The sequence below is a fragment of the Octopus bimaculoides genome, unplaced genomic scaffold, assembly GCF_046866305.1.
Source record: "Octopus bimaculoides isolate indiv1 unplaced genomic scaffold, ASM4686630v1 Z1, whole genome shotgun sequence".
NCBI classification, from domain to species: Eukaryota; Metazoa; Mollusca; class Cephalopoda; order Octopoda; family Octopodidae; genus Octopus; species Octopus bimaculoides.
Window position 1 is genome coordinate 1 of NW_028315421.1, and position 20,063 is coordinate 20,063.

General features: G+C 33.5%; 1 protein-coding gene across 1 annotated transcript; it reads right to left on the reverse strand.

Moving 5' to 3' along the window:
• Positions 1-2,335: 2,335 nt before the first annotated feature.
• Positions 2,336-19,721, reverse strand: LOC106873979 (synaptogyrin-2). Its single transcript, XM_052966337.2, has 3 exons — positions 19,433-19,721; positions 16,462-16,604; positions 2,336-6,499 (listed from the first exon to the last, which is right to left on the reverse strand). Exons 2-3 carry the CDS (start codon positions 16,588-16,590, stop codon positions 6,305-6,307), a joined length of 324 nt encoding a protein of 107 aa, XP_052822297.2. The 5' UTR covers positions 16,591-16,604; positions 19,433-19,721; the 3' UTR covers positions 2,336-6,304.
• Positions 19,722-20,063: the final 342 nt, after the last annotated feature.

Sequence of the window (20,063 nt, forward strand, 5' to 3'; positions counted from 1 at the left end):
GATATCAATGACCTATCTCCAAAAATAAATGCTACAAGCATTTTGAAACTGATGAGAATGTTGCATGTCTTTGTATTGTGAGTAAAGTTGAAGTGACAAAGGAATATTTCAGCAGATTTTGAAATGTACAGCTGTTCTGTGTGAATCAAGGGTAGATGGAATAAAGCACTTGAATAGAAACACGCAAATAAGCAGCATATAGTTAGTCATGTAATGTATTCCACAAGGTAGAGAATAACAACAATACTGACAGGAAATAATCTGGTTCTATATTTATTTAAGAGATGAGGAATTATGTACATTATTTACATTTGATGGATATTTGTCCTCGTCTTGTTTGTTGTAACTTGAATAATAATAATCGAAAAATACCTTAGGAATGAGAAACCAGGTTCAAAATCTCCCCAAGACACCTGATGAAGGCTGGATGGTATATCAGCCGAAATGTGTTAACAACAAACAAGATGAGGACAAATATCTGTCAAATGTAAATAAGGAAATAATCTCTCCAAAATATGATTGATAAATCACATCTTATCTGGAAAGAAACACCTCTACTATTTAGGAATAGGCGATAGCTACAAAATACCTGCTCAATAAAAGAGATAAGGATGCCTTCACATTGTGTTGTCTCATACCAATGTGGAAGAGGTTACTAATAACAGTAGCTGTTCAAAAGTGTTTGACAACATTAGCAAACTTATGAGATGCATTTAAAATGTATCCAACTTATTTTTTCCTGCCAAAACTACATGGGCAAAATCCTTTGGGTGGGATGTGATATCACCCTTCCTGTGCATGCATGAAAATTTTCATGTCAAGAAGCCACGTCAGTTTCCTGCTGTTACACCTAGAGTGCAGACGTAGTAAACACTTGTCAGATTTTCGTTTTCAAACAAGATGACCAAACACATCAAGCAGAGACCATAAACCCATGTCTCATCATCAGTGATGATGGTCTTCATGATTTCTGGGTCATGGTTAGCACAATCCAGCATGTTCTGAGCAATTTCCATGTCATTACTTCTGCTGCTCTTCAGCACCTTGGGCACAAATTTCACCGACACTCTCTGTATTCATAAATCCTCCATTGAAATGGAAAGTTCTGATTCTGTGCTTATTCTTACTTCATGAACAATTTTCTGGACTGTTACATGGTGGTCTTCCACAACTATTCACTGAACCTTCTCAATTAACTCCTCATTTCGGCATGTGGATGACCTACCCATACATGCCTCATTGTCCACTGAGGTGTGGCCATGTTTGAAATGGTTGTACACTTCCTTGATCTGAGTTTTTCCTATGGTGTCTTCAGCAAAGGCCTATTGAATCTGTTGGATGGTTTGAGCTTGAGTATCACCAAGCCTTCGGCAAAACTTGATGTAATGTCTCTGCTCAATGTTTTTGGTGAAAATGAAAATTTGACAAGTGTACACTACATGTCTGTACTCTAGGTATAACAACTAGGCTATTGGCACAAAAATTTTCATGTATGCACAGAAAGGGTGGTGTCACCTACAACACGAAGGATTTTGCCCACACAGCATTAGTTTTGGTGGGAAAAAATAAAGTTGGATACTTTTGAATGCACCTCATATTTGCAAAACTATCCAACGTGTTCATATCTTTAAAAATTGCAAATACTGGTGGAACATTGCAATAAAAACAATAATTCAGTGCTCATATAACAGACCTAATATTCTTCTATGAGACAAGGAACAAAAGTCACATATTGCTGAGGAAGTCAACTGCCTAGCAGACATCGCTGCAAAACAGAACAGCTAAAGTGAACTAGTGTAGAACTTATAGTTCTTGTATCATAGGCACATTGGGCTATACAAAAACATTTGCATAAAAGCCTGGAAATGCTGGGGGAAGATTTTGTTAAAAAAATTTCCTGGTTTAAAATTAAAACATTCAGTGTCAAGCATGGATAATGAGTGTGTGTGGGAAGAAAAAAACAAAACTTTCAACTGTAGATACATGGCCTGAAAATTTGGGGAGGAGAAGTCGATTACATTGACCCTAGTGCCCAAGTGGTACTTATCAAACCTGAAAAGAGAAAAGCAAAGTTAATCTCTGTCACATTTTCACATTGAGTTCAAATGTTGCTGAAGTCTGCTTTGCCTTTCATCACTTAAGGGTTGATAAAATAGTTACCAGTTGAGCAACGAGGTCAATGTAATTGACTAGCCACCCCTCAACCACCACTACAAAACTTCAGGCCTTGTGCTTGTTGGAGAAAGAAAGAAAGAAAGAAAGAAAGAAAAAAATTATATTATAAATTTCTAAAAGTTAACGTTTCAAGTGCCGAAAGAATGACATAAGACAATGAAACAGTCCTAATAGTTTATTACAGCCACAAAGTGTAGTTACAACTTGTACAGTATGACAATGTCTGACTAGTTGACATTCGTTGCATGCGTTCAGATGTTGTGCATGGCCTTGCAAGAATGGAGACAAGAAAAGTTAAGAGCTGTCTACTTGTTTGTTTTCATGTAGTTTGAGATATTGGTTATCGAATGGTAAAGCTGCAACAAAAATCTGCATCTTGTGAGCCCAAAACTAATCAACAGTAAAACGTTTAACTATACATTAATGTAAAGATCTCACTTTAATGAATATTTTGAGAAATAAGCCTACAGTTTTCTTTCCTTGCAGGCCTACAAAGTTTATTTGAAAAAAAAAAAAAAAAAAAGGCTCATTTTTTTTTTTGTTTAAAAGAAAATATTCTATAACATAATTAGATGCTTATAATGCCCAATTTTGTTTCAAGTTAGTTACAATGAATATATTATAACAGTAGAAATCTCAACAGCAAAAATATATTTTAGCAGTAATTTATCAAATCCACTAAAAGATATGCTTTAAGACTATTGTTTCTGATTTATATATATCTTACAGAAGAAAGAATTATATATAAAGGATAGGATTGTTAAATACATTTTGTTGAAACAAAGTGAATAATGTGAAAAAGAAATACAGTTGAATTGATTTAAAATTTTCACCGAATTCTTTCTGCAAAGGTCGACAAATAAGAGAATGGCATGATGTCTTGTTACAGGAGAGACAACTCCATGTAACTTGAGATAAGATTGTACAAGACAAAGTAGTTTGTGCCACAATTGAAATAATTAAAAAAAAGAAATACTGTTTAAATAAAGATTAGATAAAAAAATGAAAACTTGCAAAACAAAAAAGAATACCTTTCATTAAAAGAAGATTAAGTGCTAATCTCCAACATAAAATATTCTTTGGTAATCTGAAGCTAAAAATATTGGGCAATAAAATAAACTGAATAAATTAAAGGACTCAATTTTGTGAATGTATAAGCTGTTAAGGGCAGAGATAGAAAGTAAGAAGAAACAGATTTTCTTTATTGAATTTCTTAGTTATATTTTCATCAACAATATTAATAATCAAAAACATAACAATAACAATGTTGCAGATGTGGTTTGGGGTTGGCTGAGTGTTATGACTGGACTGTAGAATGCATGCAAGTTCATACAATGTAGCTTTTGGACATCAAATCACAACTAGCATGAAAACCAGTGGATTGATGCAAGTCAAGACAAATAACTAGATGCACATTGCTTACCAAATAATAAATTATGAATATGAATTCTGAATGTCCATACACACAATCACATACACCCATTCCTTATCTCTTGGAGGTGGGGGAAAACATTTTCAACAACCCTAAATTTGCATAGTTAAAACAAAATTACAACAATTAAGAAAAAAAAAAAAAAGAAACTGAATATTGATACATAAATGTATTTTGGAATGATGTGAGTATAAAAAATAACTTAAAAATAAAGCATATATTCTCAAATCTAGTTAAAAGATTTAATAAAAATGTTTTAGAAACCAAAATTTTTTGTTCTGTTTTAGTTAAAAACCTTCAAAAGTGTTAAGTTAATTTGAAGTAAAACAAAGTATTAAGAGGTCTAAATAAAGTTTCAAGAACAATACAATGAGATAACCATATATACTTCCAGCCAAACAATGAATGGAAGAGATGAACAGAAAATGTATTAATTAAGCAATCAACAATTAACAGTAGATGGCACTACATTTCTTGGAATTTAAGATTTTTATACTTTCTAAAGAACTGAGATGAGTTTTAGACATAAATAGCTGTTTGACATGGAAGAAAATTATGATAGAAACTGTCAGGTTATGTGAAAATAACTTCATAAGAAATAGTACAGAGAAAGTAAACTATTTTAAAAAACACTTAGCACTAAATAGAATTCTTTTTATTATTTTATTAGCTTTCTTTTTTTTTTAAATATGGCAAAGAGTTAATGACAATAACACGTTACTATATCCATCAAAGTATATGCAAATTTTTGTGTGCATATAAATTTTACACACACATATACACACACACAGCTATCTAGCTAGTTAAATATTTCAATTTAGATAGTTGTTACTAAACAGCAGAGAATAAATAATATTGATTACAAAATGATATAGAGGAACTGGAACAGACTAATTAAACGACCAAACCTAAAGAAAACAAACTGATGTGTTAACATAATGTGTTAAGCTAAATTCGACTAGAAATGTAAACACTGGAATAACTAAAAACCCAATAGCTCTAAAGTGAAAATGTAATTCAAAAACCAATCTTACACGCTTTTTTTTTTTGGTTTTTTTCCTTTTTTCTTTTATTATCCCAGGCTACCTAGTTGATTGTTTTTTTTTTTACTGGAAAAAAAAATGGTATGAAACAAAACTAATACTGAAGCAATGAGATGAAAGGGTCAGCAGAGTAGGCTGACCAATGTCAAACTTGTTGAGCAATGACAGCCTGAGAACACTGCTAGTAAAATTCTGCATGACTTCCCAGATAATGAGGATCTTGATACATCAGCAGTTGGTATATAACTCATGTCCAAGAAGAGAGGAGAGATCAGTGTTGGAGAACAATAGACTGATCAGGAGAGCAACACAATAACAAGGTCATTCCTAAAGATAATAGCATGGAATGCAACACATCTCATGACTTCAATTCCCACACTCCAAAAATTATTATAATAAAACAATTGGATACTTTACCAGTAATTTTAAGATATGTTTATTGCATTATGAATAAGTCTAAATAAATCTTTTGTGTTTGTTTTGAATCAAGAAGGAAAGTGTTGACTTAGGGAATAAAAGATGTTTGGATGAATATAATTGAAATTTTAATAGTATTTCCAAAATACCTCCTTTCTGATGATTCTGATAAGTAATCAAAAGTATAAGAAATTTAGACACTAAATCTGAACAGAACTAAAGATAAAGTGGCTATTTATTTCGCTTATTGCTAATAACCAACAGAATGCAAAAAAAAGAAAAAAAAAAGTAAAAAGAGAGAGAGAGAGAGACTTTTCAATGTTTTAAACATTTTACATTGTTTAATATAAAAAGTAGCAAAGTGGTCAGTTTGGTGGTTGGTGAACTATTGCCAGCTGTAAAATCTTACAGATACACAACATTTCAGGCTGAGTTTTTCTCTAATGGCAAACATACAGTCAATGAGACTGGAGAATAGTCAAGTGAGTCAAACACAACCACATACCACTAGTGGCTTCAAAGTCTAGCAAATAAGCAGAGAGCTTTATTGTTTTGATGGTATTATCAGAAGGTAATAGAGAAATAAGTTATATAAACTTAATTTGAAAATGCTTTGGAAAAAAAAATTCCTGTAAAGCTATTTTATATATTACTTAAAAACAGCTATAAAAATAAGTTGTATAAATAATATCTCACTTGTATTATTGTTTATATTTTTAAGTAAGCAAAAAATTTTCTTTTAATAAGCTGAAGAAAATAAAATAAGATGATGGTAACACTCTTGTTACACAATACGTTTAAAATCTTAATAATTTCAAATGTCTTTAAAACTTAATATCTCTTTACTTGTAAATTATACACTTGACTAGTAACACCAATTTATACAACCAAGACAGTGCTGACACCTGATGGCAGGAATAAGAGACTGACTTTTAGAATATTATTTCAAGCCAACTCTAAAATATTGAAAAAAGAGTCAAGATTTGACAGTATTATTTCATAAAGAAATCCAGCAACAATGCCCATACCAGTCTGAGCAATTGAAAAAAAAATGGCTGGTGTTGGCACAGTTACAGTTACTGCCAGTAACATGTAACATTCAAACTGTAGACAGTTTCCACGTGATCCCTTAACATCAGGTGTTTGCAAGTTCAGGATATTATCCTGCCGCTAACACTCATGCCTTTCAATTGTCTCTAATAGTTTCTTCTTTTGCTTGGATAAGTTGATTCAAGAGTTAATAGGTAGGTGTTTGAAAATCTGGAGCTTCTTTTTGCGCACTAAATGGTGGTTGCTGATATGGATCACCAGTCTCACTTCCTGGGAAGGAAGAATAGGGAGAGGAAACATTTGCTTCTGGTTCATAGCCACTTGTGAAAGCTTCACCTGCACCCAAACGGTACTTCTGAACAGCCAAAAAAGTGAGAACACCCTGCAATAAATATTACAAGAGTTATAAATAAAACTGGTAGAAATAAGTGAAAAAACAAAACAAAACAAAAACCAATGTTATAAAAAAATACATCAAAATCAGGGATGATAATCCAGGGTACTATGGTATAGGTGCCAAGGACATGAAAACATTTCTTGGCACACAACATTACTTTGCTATGTATCAAGACACTGACCTTGATGGAAACACATTGTACCATTTAATTAATAGTTGAATAGACAAGAATAGATACATTATTTTTAAAAAGAAAAAGAACATTAGTCATTTAATAAAATGACTATCATTTGTTTTGACTAACTTTAAATTCTTATTTTGAGTAATTGAAATGCATAAACAATGTAGTCTAGTTAGAAAAAGGATTAGGAAAAAAGTGAAACAATTCTTGAATCAGTTACCTTCATACAGATATAAACTGGAGCAGAGCAAACTGAGCCACTACATCCATAGATCCATAGTATCTCTTCACTAGTATATAATTATATCAGTGTAGATGAAGGACAAGATAAAGCCTGAAATGTTAGATTCCTCATACTAACTGAACTTATGAAACTGTAGCATATGCCAATGTGGTTACGAAAAAGCATTTATACTGGCAGTTAATACCAATTTGACAATGTTACATAGGCCATTATGAGTGTATATTGTTTTTAAACAATATATACATCAAACAGGAAGAAAACTTTGAAGACAACATTCTAAAACCATTTCCTTTCCCTGCTACAGGTAAGTTTAGCTTTGCAGGCCCATAACAGACTTCTCTGTTCTCTAAATCCACCTCACCAATCTCCTTACCCTTATTTCCTCCACCATTTTCAATCATGTCTTTCCAAATTTTTTCCTTTCTCTATTTCTTTCCATATTCATTCCCACTACCCCTCTTTCCTACTTCCTCAGTGCATGACCCAGTCAATCTCATCCAATTTTTCTTAATATCCATCACTGATTTTATTCCCTTCATCCTCTGTGATTAATTGCTCGTCTTCCCTCCCTTCTCTCTCTTTCTTTCAGCTTTACTCCATTTATCCAATGAACCATTCTCATTTCTTTTCTTTTCAGCCCTCTCTATTGTTTCAGGTTCATTATCCATGCCTCGTGCACATAAATCATAGCACTTCTCACACATGCAACATACACTCTACCCTTCAGTTTTAGCAAAACTGTGTATCCTCTTTTCAATAGCACACCACTAAGGTCCTGGAATTTCTTCCATGTATTTAGGTAACAAAATGTTTTTCTTACACCTTCCATCCTAACCCCATTTCCAGTCCCCATCTCCATCAGCAATCTCTCTCCATACACACCTGTATCTCCCTCATTAGTTAATAATCCTCTCACACTACTATATTATCCATGGACCCACCCAGTAAGACAATTTTGAAGAGAGAGACTTAAATTAATTAACTGATTTATAATAAAAAGACATACATATAACAATTTCATTACATGGAAGTACAAATGACAAACACAATGCAACTTCTAAACTCTCCTCAGCTTACTAATACAACAAATCAAACACCTATTTTTTTATATAGTTCTTCATAACCATATATTCATAGGGCACTAGTTCCAGTCAATGCACTATTAAATTAATTTTCATTTTGTACCCTCATTCAAATATATCTACTTAGCAATACATACACACACGTCAAAGCATATTTATATTGGTGATCTTGCTGTGGAATGAAATCCCAAAATCTTGGCAAGAGTAGTTGTCAGAGTTTATTTAACTTATTGCCATTGTGATAAAGAATGGTTTGCAGCCATATAGAAAATGTGTCTTAATACATACACATACACAGCTAGGTATATGTGTGTGTGTGTGTGTGTGTGTGTGTGTGATGTGCAAGATTCCATCTTGATGCAATATAAAATGGTGGTGGGATATTGCTGCAAAGAGAACTAAGAGACAAGTTTATGTATGTCAATGTAGATGAGGAATAAAAGTGCAACTATGAGAAGCTGCTGAATGTGGAGAATGTATGACAAATAGAGGGTCTACTTCAAAGAGACCCAACAAAAGGACCAACTGTTGAAACTGACATCAGAGTGAATGGAGTTATGAAAGTTGCAGAATGAGTCATGGCACAAATGAAGAAAATTCAGACTAGATGAAATGCAGTTCAGTTTTGTGCCAGGAAGAGATACTACCAATACAATAGTCTTATTGAAACAACTGCAGGAGATGCATTTACTCAACCCTTTTGCCACTGGCCATTATCATTATCCCTCTAAGAAAATGGCAAGGGACCAGGAGAAGTAGCGATTTGCTGCACTTGATAAAACATGTCAAGCTAAGTAAAATTGGTGTCTTTCACTTGTACAGGCTTGTCCTTTCAGGTGCTGGTGCCACTTAAAAAGCATCCATGCCAGTCATAGAAACAATGCCACAAGTCAGTTGGAGTCTGGACAACTCCCTGCTAGCCAGCTCAGCTCCATGTCAAACCATGCCAGCATGGAGACTGGATGTTAAACGATGATGATGATGATGACTTACCCAAACAACCATCAAAATCTCTCTATCACTCTACCTCTCTTCCATCGTAATGTCTGTGTAAAAAGAGACAGCGTCAGATTTGTCCATATTCAGTTCGACTTACTACCCCCTCTACCACTAACCATTACTCTTTCTCTCATGTGACTTAGTTTAAATCTTTTAGTCTCACCATCATTCATCTCTGTTGCTAGCCATCGCTTAGTCTCTTATTATACATCTGTTTGCTAGCCCATCTTACAACTCATGCTGTTTTACATGTAACTATTAGAGTTTCTCATCCATTACTCTCTCCCCTACCGTCCTATCACTGTTTTCTCCCCATTACACACACTCTCCTCTTTCATTCCTTCAGTCATGTTCACCACAAGAACAGAGTGTATGTAGAATTCTTTAGTCTAGTAAGGACAGCTTTGCTAGTGTTGGTACAACAAAATTTACCCAGCATCCTCAGTAACATGGTTGGTGACTGAATAAAGAAAGAGCAGTAACAGATCCTTACTTGCATCAAGGAAATGACAATTTCTCTAGTTCTAGTAGCAGAACCACAATAAAATTCACTTAGTACACTTAAAAAGTGGCTGTTTTTAGGAAGGGCATCCAGCTGTAGAAACCAGGCTTAAAATGGAACACACAAGGAAGACATGGTCTTTTGATCTTACACTTAAATACAGAGTGATTTGGACAATGATAACCCATCTAATTCATGTCACTATGAAGAGCAGACATCAAGTCTTTTAAGCATTGAAAACTGCTTATTAATTTTGGGTTTTACTTTGATGTTTACCTTAATTCCTGCAAAATTATAACGTGTCAAATACTGTGCCTCTTAAAACTCAAACTTGTCTCATCATTCAAATCTTTCCGTCTGGTTAGAACATAATCAATTATGTGCCATTTATTGGAACCAGGATGCAGTCAAGTTCTTTTGTAATCCCTACATTCAAAGAACCTGTTACAAACAGTGAAATTCAATTCTGTGTACATCAGTAGCTGATGTTAACCATTAGAATTTGTTTCATCCTATGATGTCCTAGTAGTTTCTTATTTCAAAATTTCAATTCCCACACCCTTTTTGCCATTCTCATTATTTTGTGAGTTATACATTTTCTAAAGTTGATAGTGTTTTATTTTTGTATTTTAAGACAATCCTCAAACATGTATTACTCAAAGAATACACAATATATATAAGACTGTCAAATAATTTTAAGACAGTTCAACACAATTAATTAGACCATATATGTTAAGTAACATCTGTGCATGGATAAGATCTAAAATATCCATAATAAAAAGAAGATAAGTTTTGCAAAGTGTTAGATTTTATGTATGTTTAACCATACATACAATCACCAAAAACAAAACAATGTTAAGATCACCATGGTTGCAAATAATTAGCTTGACATACCAGGTTATTATTTGCAGTGACCCTTTCCTAGACAGCTGCCTTCACCATGGCTAAAGAGCACATCTAACCACCACTCAGTGGATTTACAGCACACTCATTCCCCATCTTGAGTGTTTCTAAGTCTTTGCACATTACTGCTAAATAGCTGTTGACCTTATACTGGGATCATCCTTCCTTTGACAAGTCTTGTCTTACTGTTACTGGAGCAACATCCCCATTAGATTTGTCTGCTGGGATTGTTGGTTAAGTCCCTGACAACCTGAACATGTAAAAAGTTGTCCTGGATTACAGGTCACAAGTAGCACCCAAGAGTGGCCTGGCATATTGTACACGCATGCATGTAAATATATGTTTTTGAATAGGCCCACACATGCAGGTTTTTATGTACCATCCAACCACCCACCCACCCATCCATCTATTCATAAATAAATGCATACGTGTCAGTGGATCATATATCCGAAAAAGAAGCATGCTCTAAAGAATACACCAGTAATGTATTTACATGTAGTTAACTATGTCTGGCCATAGAGTCATCATCATCATCGTTTAATGTCCGCTTTCCATGCTAGCATGGGTTGGACGATTTGACTGAGGACTGGTGAAACCGGATGGCAACACCAGGCTCCAATCTGATTTGGCAGAGTTTCTACAGCTGGATGCCCTTCCTAACGCCAACCACTCAGAGAGTGTAGTGGGTGCTTTTACGTATCACCCGCACGAAGGCCAGTCAGGCGGTACCGGCAACGGCCATGGCCACGCTCAAAATGGTGCATTCCATGTGCTACCCGCTGGCTCTTGTGGCATATCCATATAGCTTAGTGCCTTATAGATGCGAAACCATTTGTCACTCTATGACCAGACATATATTAACTGCAGTCTCCAACAGCAATATATGTATATGTGTATATATATATGTATGTTAAATAAAATGAGACAACAAAACCAAGGCTGTGTGAAATATTTAAGATATTTATAAAGAGAAAGGTAGTTTTACAGCTATTTCTAGGATATTAGGGATATTCCTTCATCAGAGATGATATGAGGGAGTTAACTAGAGGGAAATAGTATAGTTCAATATCAGGAGTTATTTTGGAAAAGGATGGATACAGGAAGTATAAAGGGAAATAAGAGAATAAAAATAAAAGTAAAAATATATGTGTGATGTTACAGTTGTAGTTCTATTATCCAAGGTAAGTAGTGTAGAATGAGTAGAAATGCTTATTGTCCATGGTATGTAGATTCTGATAGGAGTTCATATTTTGTTATTACAAGTGGATAGTGTGGAGACATAAATTCCATGTGCTGTTCATTCAAAGGGGTCTTGTGGTATGAATGAAATTTTGAGAATGTACAGATAGGGGTAAGTAGACAGAGAGAAGAGAACAGACATGCTTGTTAGGAGGAGAATGGTATTAGTTAAAAGGAATGGGGGGGGGGGAGAAAAATGAAAAAAGGAGTGCTAGATGGTCAAGATATTGTGAGGGGAATAGGAGAAGAGAGTTATCAGGATAAAAGGAATAAGGGGAGGGATAGAAGGAAGAGATAAGAACATAAGGAAGGAACATGTGTGAGAAGTGGAAGGTGGGGCGATAAGTTTGAAAGGCACTAAGGTGGGGAGATAGGTAAAGAAAATGATGGGGGGGGGGTGTACTAAAGTGAGTAGTAAACGTCAACAAGGAAGGGAAGAGTAATAAGATATAATGGTCAAGTTTCTAAAAATAGACGTATTTATTGTACAAGCTAAAGTGATGGTGGGGGCTGATAAATCAGAGAGAGAAAGAATGATGTGTATATTGACATGCATACATGTGTGTGTGTGTATGTATATATATATATATATATATATATATATATATATATATATACACACACACATGTTTATATATGTATTATTAAACAATTAAAAAATTAAAATTAAGAATTGAAAAGTTAAAGAATTAAGACATTGGAAAGTCAAATAAGGTTGTTGGATATTACCTAAGGGGTGTTTGGGATATGTAATGTGTGGTGATTTAAGTTGAATTTAGATTTGTGGCAAAATTTAAAGGTATGAAAAAAGTGGTGGTTGCATAGATCTAGGGCCTCATTATACTTATTTAGTAGTATTGTAGAGTTGTGTTTTAATATGTAGAATGCTTCTTTTAGGCATAACGTTCAGGCCGAGTGTTAACCTTGGTATGGAAGTCCTGAATCTATTATGGACCATGATATGTTATATGGAATATTCTTATTTTTGAGATGATATATGTGACTGGTGAGGGTTGTGGATTTACTGCATTTCTCATATCTAAAAGAATTGAGATGCACAGCATATCGCTGTTTAAAATTTATAGTTGACCCTATATATATGGTTGTAGAGTTGTCATGTGTTGAGGACGGTGCATTTGTAAATTATATTAGACCTTATATATATATATATTGCTGTTGAGGACTGGAAACTATGAATTTGAGCTAGGGATTATACTACTTTGAGGAGACTACTCTGCCACACTGGACTAGCAACAGGAGCATTGAGAATAAATTATGATCAACACAAAGAGCCATGGAAAGGAAAATGCTGAAGATTAACAAAATGGATAAGTGGAAAAACAACAGGATAAGAGTGGCAACAGGTTTAACGGATATCATCTGGAAAATAAAAACCCTGAAATGATCTTTCTTGAGAGATTTATTTTGAAGAAGGATAATAAATGGAATAACAAATTAATGGAGTGGACATTACATCCAGAAAAAAAAAAAAGAGGGTAAGACTATGCAGAAGCTGGAAGATTTTGTTAAATTCTTCACCATCCAAGTATATGGATGAGAAAAACATCAGCCTGTGGTTGGTGGAGGGAACACGCTGACGCTTTCACCCAGCAGCGGACTGAACATGTTCAAAGATGATGTATAACAATAATAATAATATATATTCCTTTTCAGTTATTCATTTACTTGTTTCAGTTATTTCACTGTGGCCATGCTAGAGCACCACCTTTAGTCAAACAAATTGACCTCAGGACTTATTCTTTGTAAGCCTAGTACTTATTCTATCAGTCTCTTTTGCCAAACTACTAAGTTAAGGGGACGTAAACACACCAACACACTTGTCAAGTAATGGTGGTGGGGGGGACAAACACAGACATATATATATATACACACAACGGGCTTCTTTTGATCTCTGTGCACTAAATCCACTCACAAGGCTTTGGTCAGCTTGAGACTACAGTAGAAGACACTTGCCCAAGGTGCCATGCAGTAGGACTAAACTTGGAACGATGTGGTTGGGAAGGAAGCTTCTTACCACACAGCCATGCTGCACCTATATATATATATATATATATATATATATATATATATAGAGTTTTGAATGGAAAGAGGTTACTCTTTCATAGATATGTATTTCATCCAAGTGTACACTGGTTTATCTCCATATTGATTAATTTTCCTGGAATTTGTTAATTTGTGTTAGTATTAGTGTTTATTGATGGTTCTTCAACATTAGTGCTTAAAGTTCCAGTTGTCTATATCTATTTGATATAGGAGAACAAAATTTAATAATATAAAGAAAATGGAGAGTGTGGACACAGGAAAAAAAAAATTAATTTATATAATAGTCAATTTCATGTTGTCTATGCATGTTTCAATTCCTAACTTCATATTTTACAATTAAAATTACATTATGAATTTAAAAGGTAAAAATCTCTTCAGGGCAAAACTGACATATATTCCTATATATTCATTTGCATCCTAATGGATGGGGAGCTCCTTACATACTGAAGAACAGTATGCATATGTAAGGAGCTCTCCGTCCATTGGAATGTAAATGAATATATAGGAATATATATCAATTTTGCCCTGAAGAGATTTTTACCTTTTAAATTCATAATGCAATTTTAATTGTAAAATATGAATGAAGGTGGGAATTGAAATGAGTATAGGTGACATGAAAGTGACTCTTGTATAAATAGATTTTTTTCTGTGTTTACACTCACCATTTTCTTTATGTTATATGAGAAGGGGTGGGGTGAGGGGGTAAAACAATAATAAATACATTACAAATGTATACATGTGAATAAGGATTTGTGGATAAAAAGAAAAATTCTTTGAGAAGCAAGAATTATCTTAACTTTCGATGAACATAGTCAAGAAGTTTGGTTGATGCCAGAAATAGAAGTAAACTTCAGAGAAAGAGAAAAAAATGAGATGTATGAAGAGATGGAGGCAGAAATGCATTAGAAAAAGCTTTTAAGCTTTTTTTTCTCTTTTGAAGTGGAACGTGAAGGCTCTACAGAAATTTCTAAATAACAAAATGCACTTTCAAACAGAGAGAGAGAAAAAAAAAAGGAGAGACAAAGAAAGATAAGGAGAAGGGAAGAGAGAGTAAAATAAATAAATAAATAACTTTTAGCCAAAATTTGATTTTAATCTTATTTTTAAGTTGCGAATGTTTTAAGGCTGTTCTTGTTTTCTAGTACCTTTGTCTCGCCTTCTTCCCTACATTTTCATTGTAATCTACCAAGTGTAAAGAGGTATAGTGGGGTCACAGGCAGACTAACAGTGAAGGCTAACTTTGCATGAGGCAGAGCCCCAGGAATAATAAGTAATAAGAGCATATGTGAAATAAATCTTTCAAATACTTGGAAGTTTCTACAGAAGTAGTTATTAGTTATTATTAGTAGTTACTTAAAGTGATGTAATTAGAAGTGGATGTTCTGAAATCATAGTAGCCAGAATAAGAACTGAGTGGAAAAAGTTCAGGGGATTATTATCTCTGTTGGTAATACAGAGTTGGTTTTTATTACAGAATAGAGGATGAATTATCTAATGCTTGTGTAGAAAGCATGATGCTGCACTGTAGCAAGACATAGGACTTGAATATGAAAGATTTGCAAAGGCTAGAAAATAAACTACAAGTAAGCATGTCCCACAGAATGTGCATGAATGACAAAGCACAAATGAGTTGAGAGAGTAAAGATGAACATTAGAGAGTAGTCTCTCTTGTAGTATGTGGTTGTATGAACAAATGATGCATACAAGCAAATGAGTTATTTGCTGTAAAAAGAAGTACCAAGTGTATTGAACCAGCAGAAGAGGGAGATAGAGAAAAACAAAGGAAAAAGGTGTGGAAAACTTATTTCATGAAGCTGAATCTCACAAAAGAGATGACAGATTATAACAAGTAGTAAGATGCTGTCTTGGAGAAAATTTGTTCATTCCACGTAAACATGCAAAAAGAGCAGACATCATTCTTTAACATAACTATGAAATCAAGATTATTTCAGACAAGAATTACCTAATTAAAACATTAAAGCAAATACAAGGAATTAAAAACAAGTATTTAGAAAAAACATCTTTGCAAGTGTGAACCATAAGAATTATAGATGATTGTTTCACAAAGTTATCAATATTGGATTTTTATGATAATGAAAACCAATATAGCATAAAAGTTACCGTCAAAGAACCAGAAAATACTAAAATGGGGTCTGAAGACACTAGTATTGGACTATGCCTGCAAAAATCAGTTAATAAAATCCACACATTTGAAAATTTAAGGGGAGAGAACTTTCTTTTCTCTTTCTGAAGAATGGCCAGTTCCCAAATATTAAAATTTACAACTCCCCATGACATACAAGCTTATTCAAATTTGCAAAATCTTCCATACAATCAATTTTGTAGACACAATCCTTAGGAAAGGAATGAAACTAAATTGACCCATCAAATTACTCCATCATAAATTATGTGCTAAAACCTAAATGTTTACTTCACATCATTCATGTCCTGTGAGATTGCTTCTTGAATTAAAAAAAAAAAAGCAATTGGAAAAATGACAATTTTTTTAACATGCCTGAAAAGCTCACTCCTTGGCAGAGAACATTTTAGTGGATTAAATATAGTATATCAATACAATGTAAACATTAAGTATGAAAGACCTGATGATTTTCACTCGTATAAACTCGTCTAAAATATATAAAACAAGGGGTGTATAACAGTAAATGTCTTTTGGCATATCTCTACATTGACAATCTGTGATATGCACATCATATAACTTGTAAGAATACTTACAAAGCTAAGAATTGAAAAGAAAGAGAATGCAATAGCAGCTTGAATATCATCTTTGCCATGATCCTTTGGAAACATTGATTTAGTCTTCCTCCATGAATCAGCAAGGTAACAGAAGCACACAAACCACATAAATGTCCAGGCTCCTAAAAGTAGAAAGAAGGAAAATATTTGAGATTATTACAGAAATTTTTCCCTTCAATTAACAAAAAAATTAATTTCTTGCTAACTAACAAGATAGTTAAATGTAAATATCAGCTACCATACACAGCTAACAACTGAACTAAAGTCTATCCAGAACAAATTTATAATTTCTTTTATTCTTTTACTTGTTTTAGCCAGAAAAAAGTATTTTACTTTTACTTTGAAATATACTTTGAAGTATTTAGTTGGTCAAAATCAACCCTAGGACTTATTCTATCAGTCACGTTTTGCTAAATAGTTAAGTGGTGAGGAGGTGAATAAACCAACAGACAACCAACAGGTGAGAAACAAACAAGCATGCATATACACACACACACATTCACACATGAGTACTTTTCACCTACCAAATTTATTTACAAAATATTGGTCAGCTTTAGTAGAAGACATTTCCATACAGTGCCACACACTGGGACTGAACTCAAGATCATGTGGTTGTGAAGTGAACTTCTTAACTACACAACTATATCTATATCTGTTGTTCATAATAATTAAAGGTAAAAACAGCTGTCATCAGAGTTGTAAATCACATATTGAAAAACATTTTGATAATGAAAGGCTTGGAAAGAAGCACTACTAAATAGAAACCAAATTAGAAAGAAAATTCAGTATACAAACTTCAAAGAACCAGCAAATAAAAACAGGGTTTGAGTAAACTAGTATTGGCTTGTGTCCATAAAATAAATCAATAAAGTTCCCAAATTTGAAAAAAAAGACAATATTTTATAATCAGGATAAAATATTATAGCATTTAAATTTGGAGGGTAGTTTGGGGTGGTGTAGCAGTATTATAGAAGACATATAAGAGAGGGGCACTTACAGGTATCTTAATTTGATTGGAAGTAGTTCAGAAAGTGTTTGTGAAGTTTTAACAAACATTAGTTTGAGTAAAATGAAGTTTGGGTTTGTACCAGGTCCTATCTGTAGTGGAAAACAACTGCTAGAGCAGTTCTTCACAAACAATGCTACTTTGCATTTCTTGACATGGAGAAGTCTGTTGAATATGACCCACAATCTGTTGTCTATGGGACATTGAGAAAAAGATGTGTGAGAGTTACTAAAGTATCAGGGTGAGGTAATAAACATTAAGGTTGTCAACTAATTTAGTGAAGAGTGTACAGATAAGTGTTCACTAAGATTATGTCCTGACTTCTACTCATAAATTCTTCAGGCAATAACACTAGTGTTCAGGACTGGATGTCCCTGAGAACATCTATATGTTGATGATATGGTTTATACTGCAGAATGTAACACAGCTAAAGAAAAATGTTTCATACCCAGAATGATGTTTTTCAATTCAAAGGCCTTAACACTTTAGCATTTAACCAGCCTTATCCAACCAATATAACTTGTTTTATGTTCAAACTGGCCAATTCTGGCCTCTCACACCTAACCTACAATATCATTCTGAAAATATACACTCATCAAAATCTGAAAACTAAAAGCGAATACATGATTAATTCAAAACAATGTAAATAAATAAGTATTACATTTTTATAGAGTAATCTGAATGCTAAAGGGTTAAACAACAAAATATTCTACTTGTTTTATGGTCAAACTAGTCAGATCTAACTTCACACACCAGCCCTCCAATTTCATTCTAAAAACAAATAGTTACACCATCAAAATCTCAAAGCTACAAGATAATGCATCATTAATTCAAAACAATGTGAATAAATGAGCATTACATCTGACAAAGTAATGTGAATGCTTAAGGGTCAAGGTCACTGTAGCAAAAGTCGGGTATTAATGAGAAATGAGCACACAAAATTTCAGAATTATCTAACAAGTGGCTTTGCTCAATATGTAGAAAACAAAAGGGTAAGCCCTCTATATTGTCTACTCAGTTGAAGCAATTAGTATATAAAAAGAATGTAGTGGGATATCTGTCAGGTTGACTAGGAACTAGGATGTCAGATCTGATGAATACAAATACTAAATGCATGCTTAAATGAGACTAAGAACTATTCAGATAGATTGCAAGAATTGGTGATAGCTTTTGGGTGATCTAATAAGTGTTGAGTATGATTGGAGAGATAGTATATTAACTGGAGTAAGACAGATATGGAAGAAGTTTAGGGAAATGTTATCTATATTGAGAAAAAATTTTCTTTCTGTGCAAAAGACTTTGAAGCATATGTAAGGCATGTTATACTACATGGGATATAAAAATCGAATGTGGAAGCTCTATAGAGGCTGATAAGAAAGAAGGTGAATGTACCATTGTTATCTTGCATGAAAGGCATATCACAAGTGAGTTGATGTTAATGGCATTAGTTGTTGTGTGCAAGGAAGACTACTGAGCTAGTATGGAGATGTGCTGTGAATGGATAGGAGTACAGGGTGAAAAAGCATAAAGAACTGGTAAAATCAAACCTCAGAAATTTAGGCCTCATATTTGAGTTGACAAAACACTATGATAAATGGTGTAGCATAGCACATTGAAGACATACCCAATCTATGCTGACATGGAGAAGAATGAACATAGAAATGGCACTATTCAAACGATGCAATTTAATAATAATTAATTTCAAAGTCTTATTATTCTGTTGCATCGCACCTCTCAGTTATATTACATGCAATTAGTTGAGGAGATATATACATAATGTTCAGAGGACTTGAACTAGTGGTTAAAGCAGAGAGTTTTTCAGAAAATCAGAATCAATATACATAAGTGAAATTGTAATGCAAGATAAAAGCAGTTTCCCTGAAACACTGTTATAATATTAGTTCCCTGATCTCAGTGAAAGAATAATGATGCTAAAATGTTTACCTGAGAAGCCCAAGTCTCCAAGAACAGCATATTTACGATGTTGTACACTGCTGATGTTATCAAATACTGCATCAATGACCAAAAAGATAATGCAAGCAAGAAAAGCCAACACTCCTATAGCCGAACCAAATCGACATGCATTGGCATCATCGTTAAATTGGCATTTTTGAAGATACCATCCTCCTGATGATATACAGCCAAATACCACCACTGAAAACAGCTGTAATAGAAACAAAACATGAATTTAGAGAACATAAAAATAAAATAAAACATCTGTAAAAGTAAAAAGAGAACAATTATTATAATACCGGAAACAACTGGGGAGTATGGTTAAAATGTGATTTAACTGTCAATAATCCACCTGAAATAGCTCGTTTTAAAGTGTTCATATCTAAATTGAATTGAAATATACCTATAACTTCATGTAAAAACTTTTTATGTTCCAAGCACCAAATTAATAATGGTAAAGTTAGTTATTTTACTAAATAGATTTTAGTTCCTTAGGAAAATTTTGATAAAGAATATCAGAAGAATTTTAGTCTTTTAGAAAATATCTGAAAAATAAAACAAGAAAATCTGTGTGGATTGTCATCTAGTATAACTAATGGATATGATACAAAATGGATTTGAA

Excerpts from the sequence above, each read along its gene's own strand:
- LOC106873979 (XM_052966337.2), bottom strand. The coding sequence starts at position 16,590 with ATGTGGTTTGTGTGCTTCTGTTACCTTGCTGATTCATGGAGGAAGACT. Across the intron at positions 6,500-16,461 it reads TCTTTTCAATTCTTAGCTTT|GGTGTTCTCACTTTTTTGGC; the intron begins GTAAGTATTCTT and ends TATTTATTGCAG.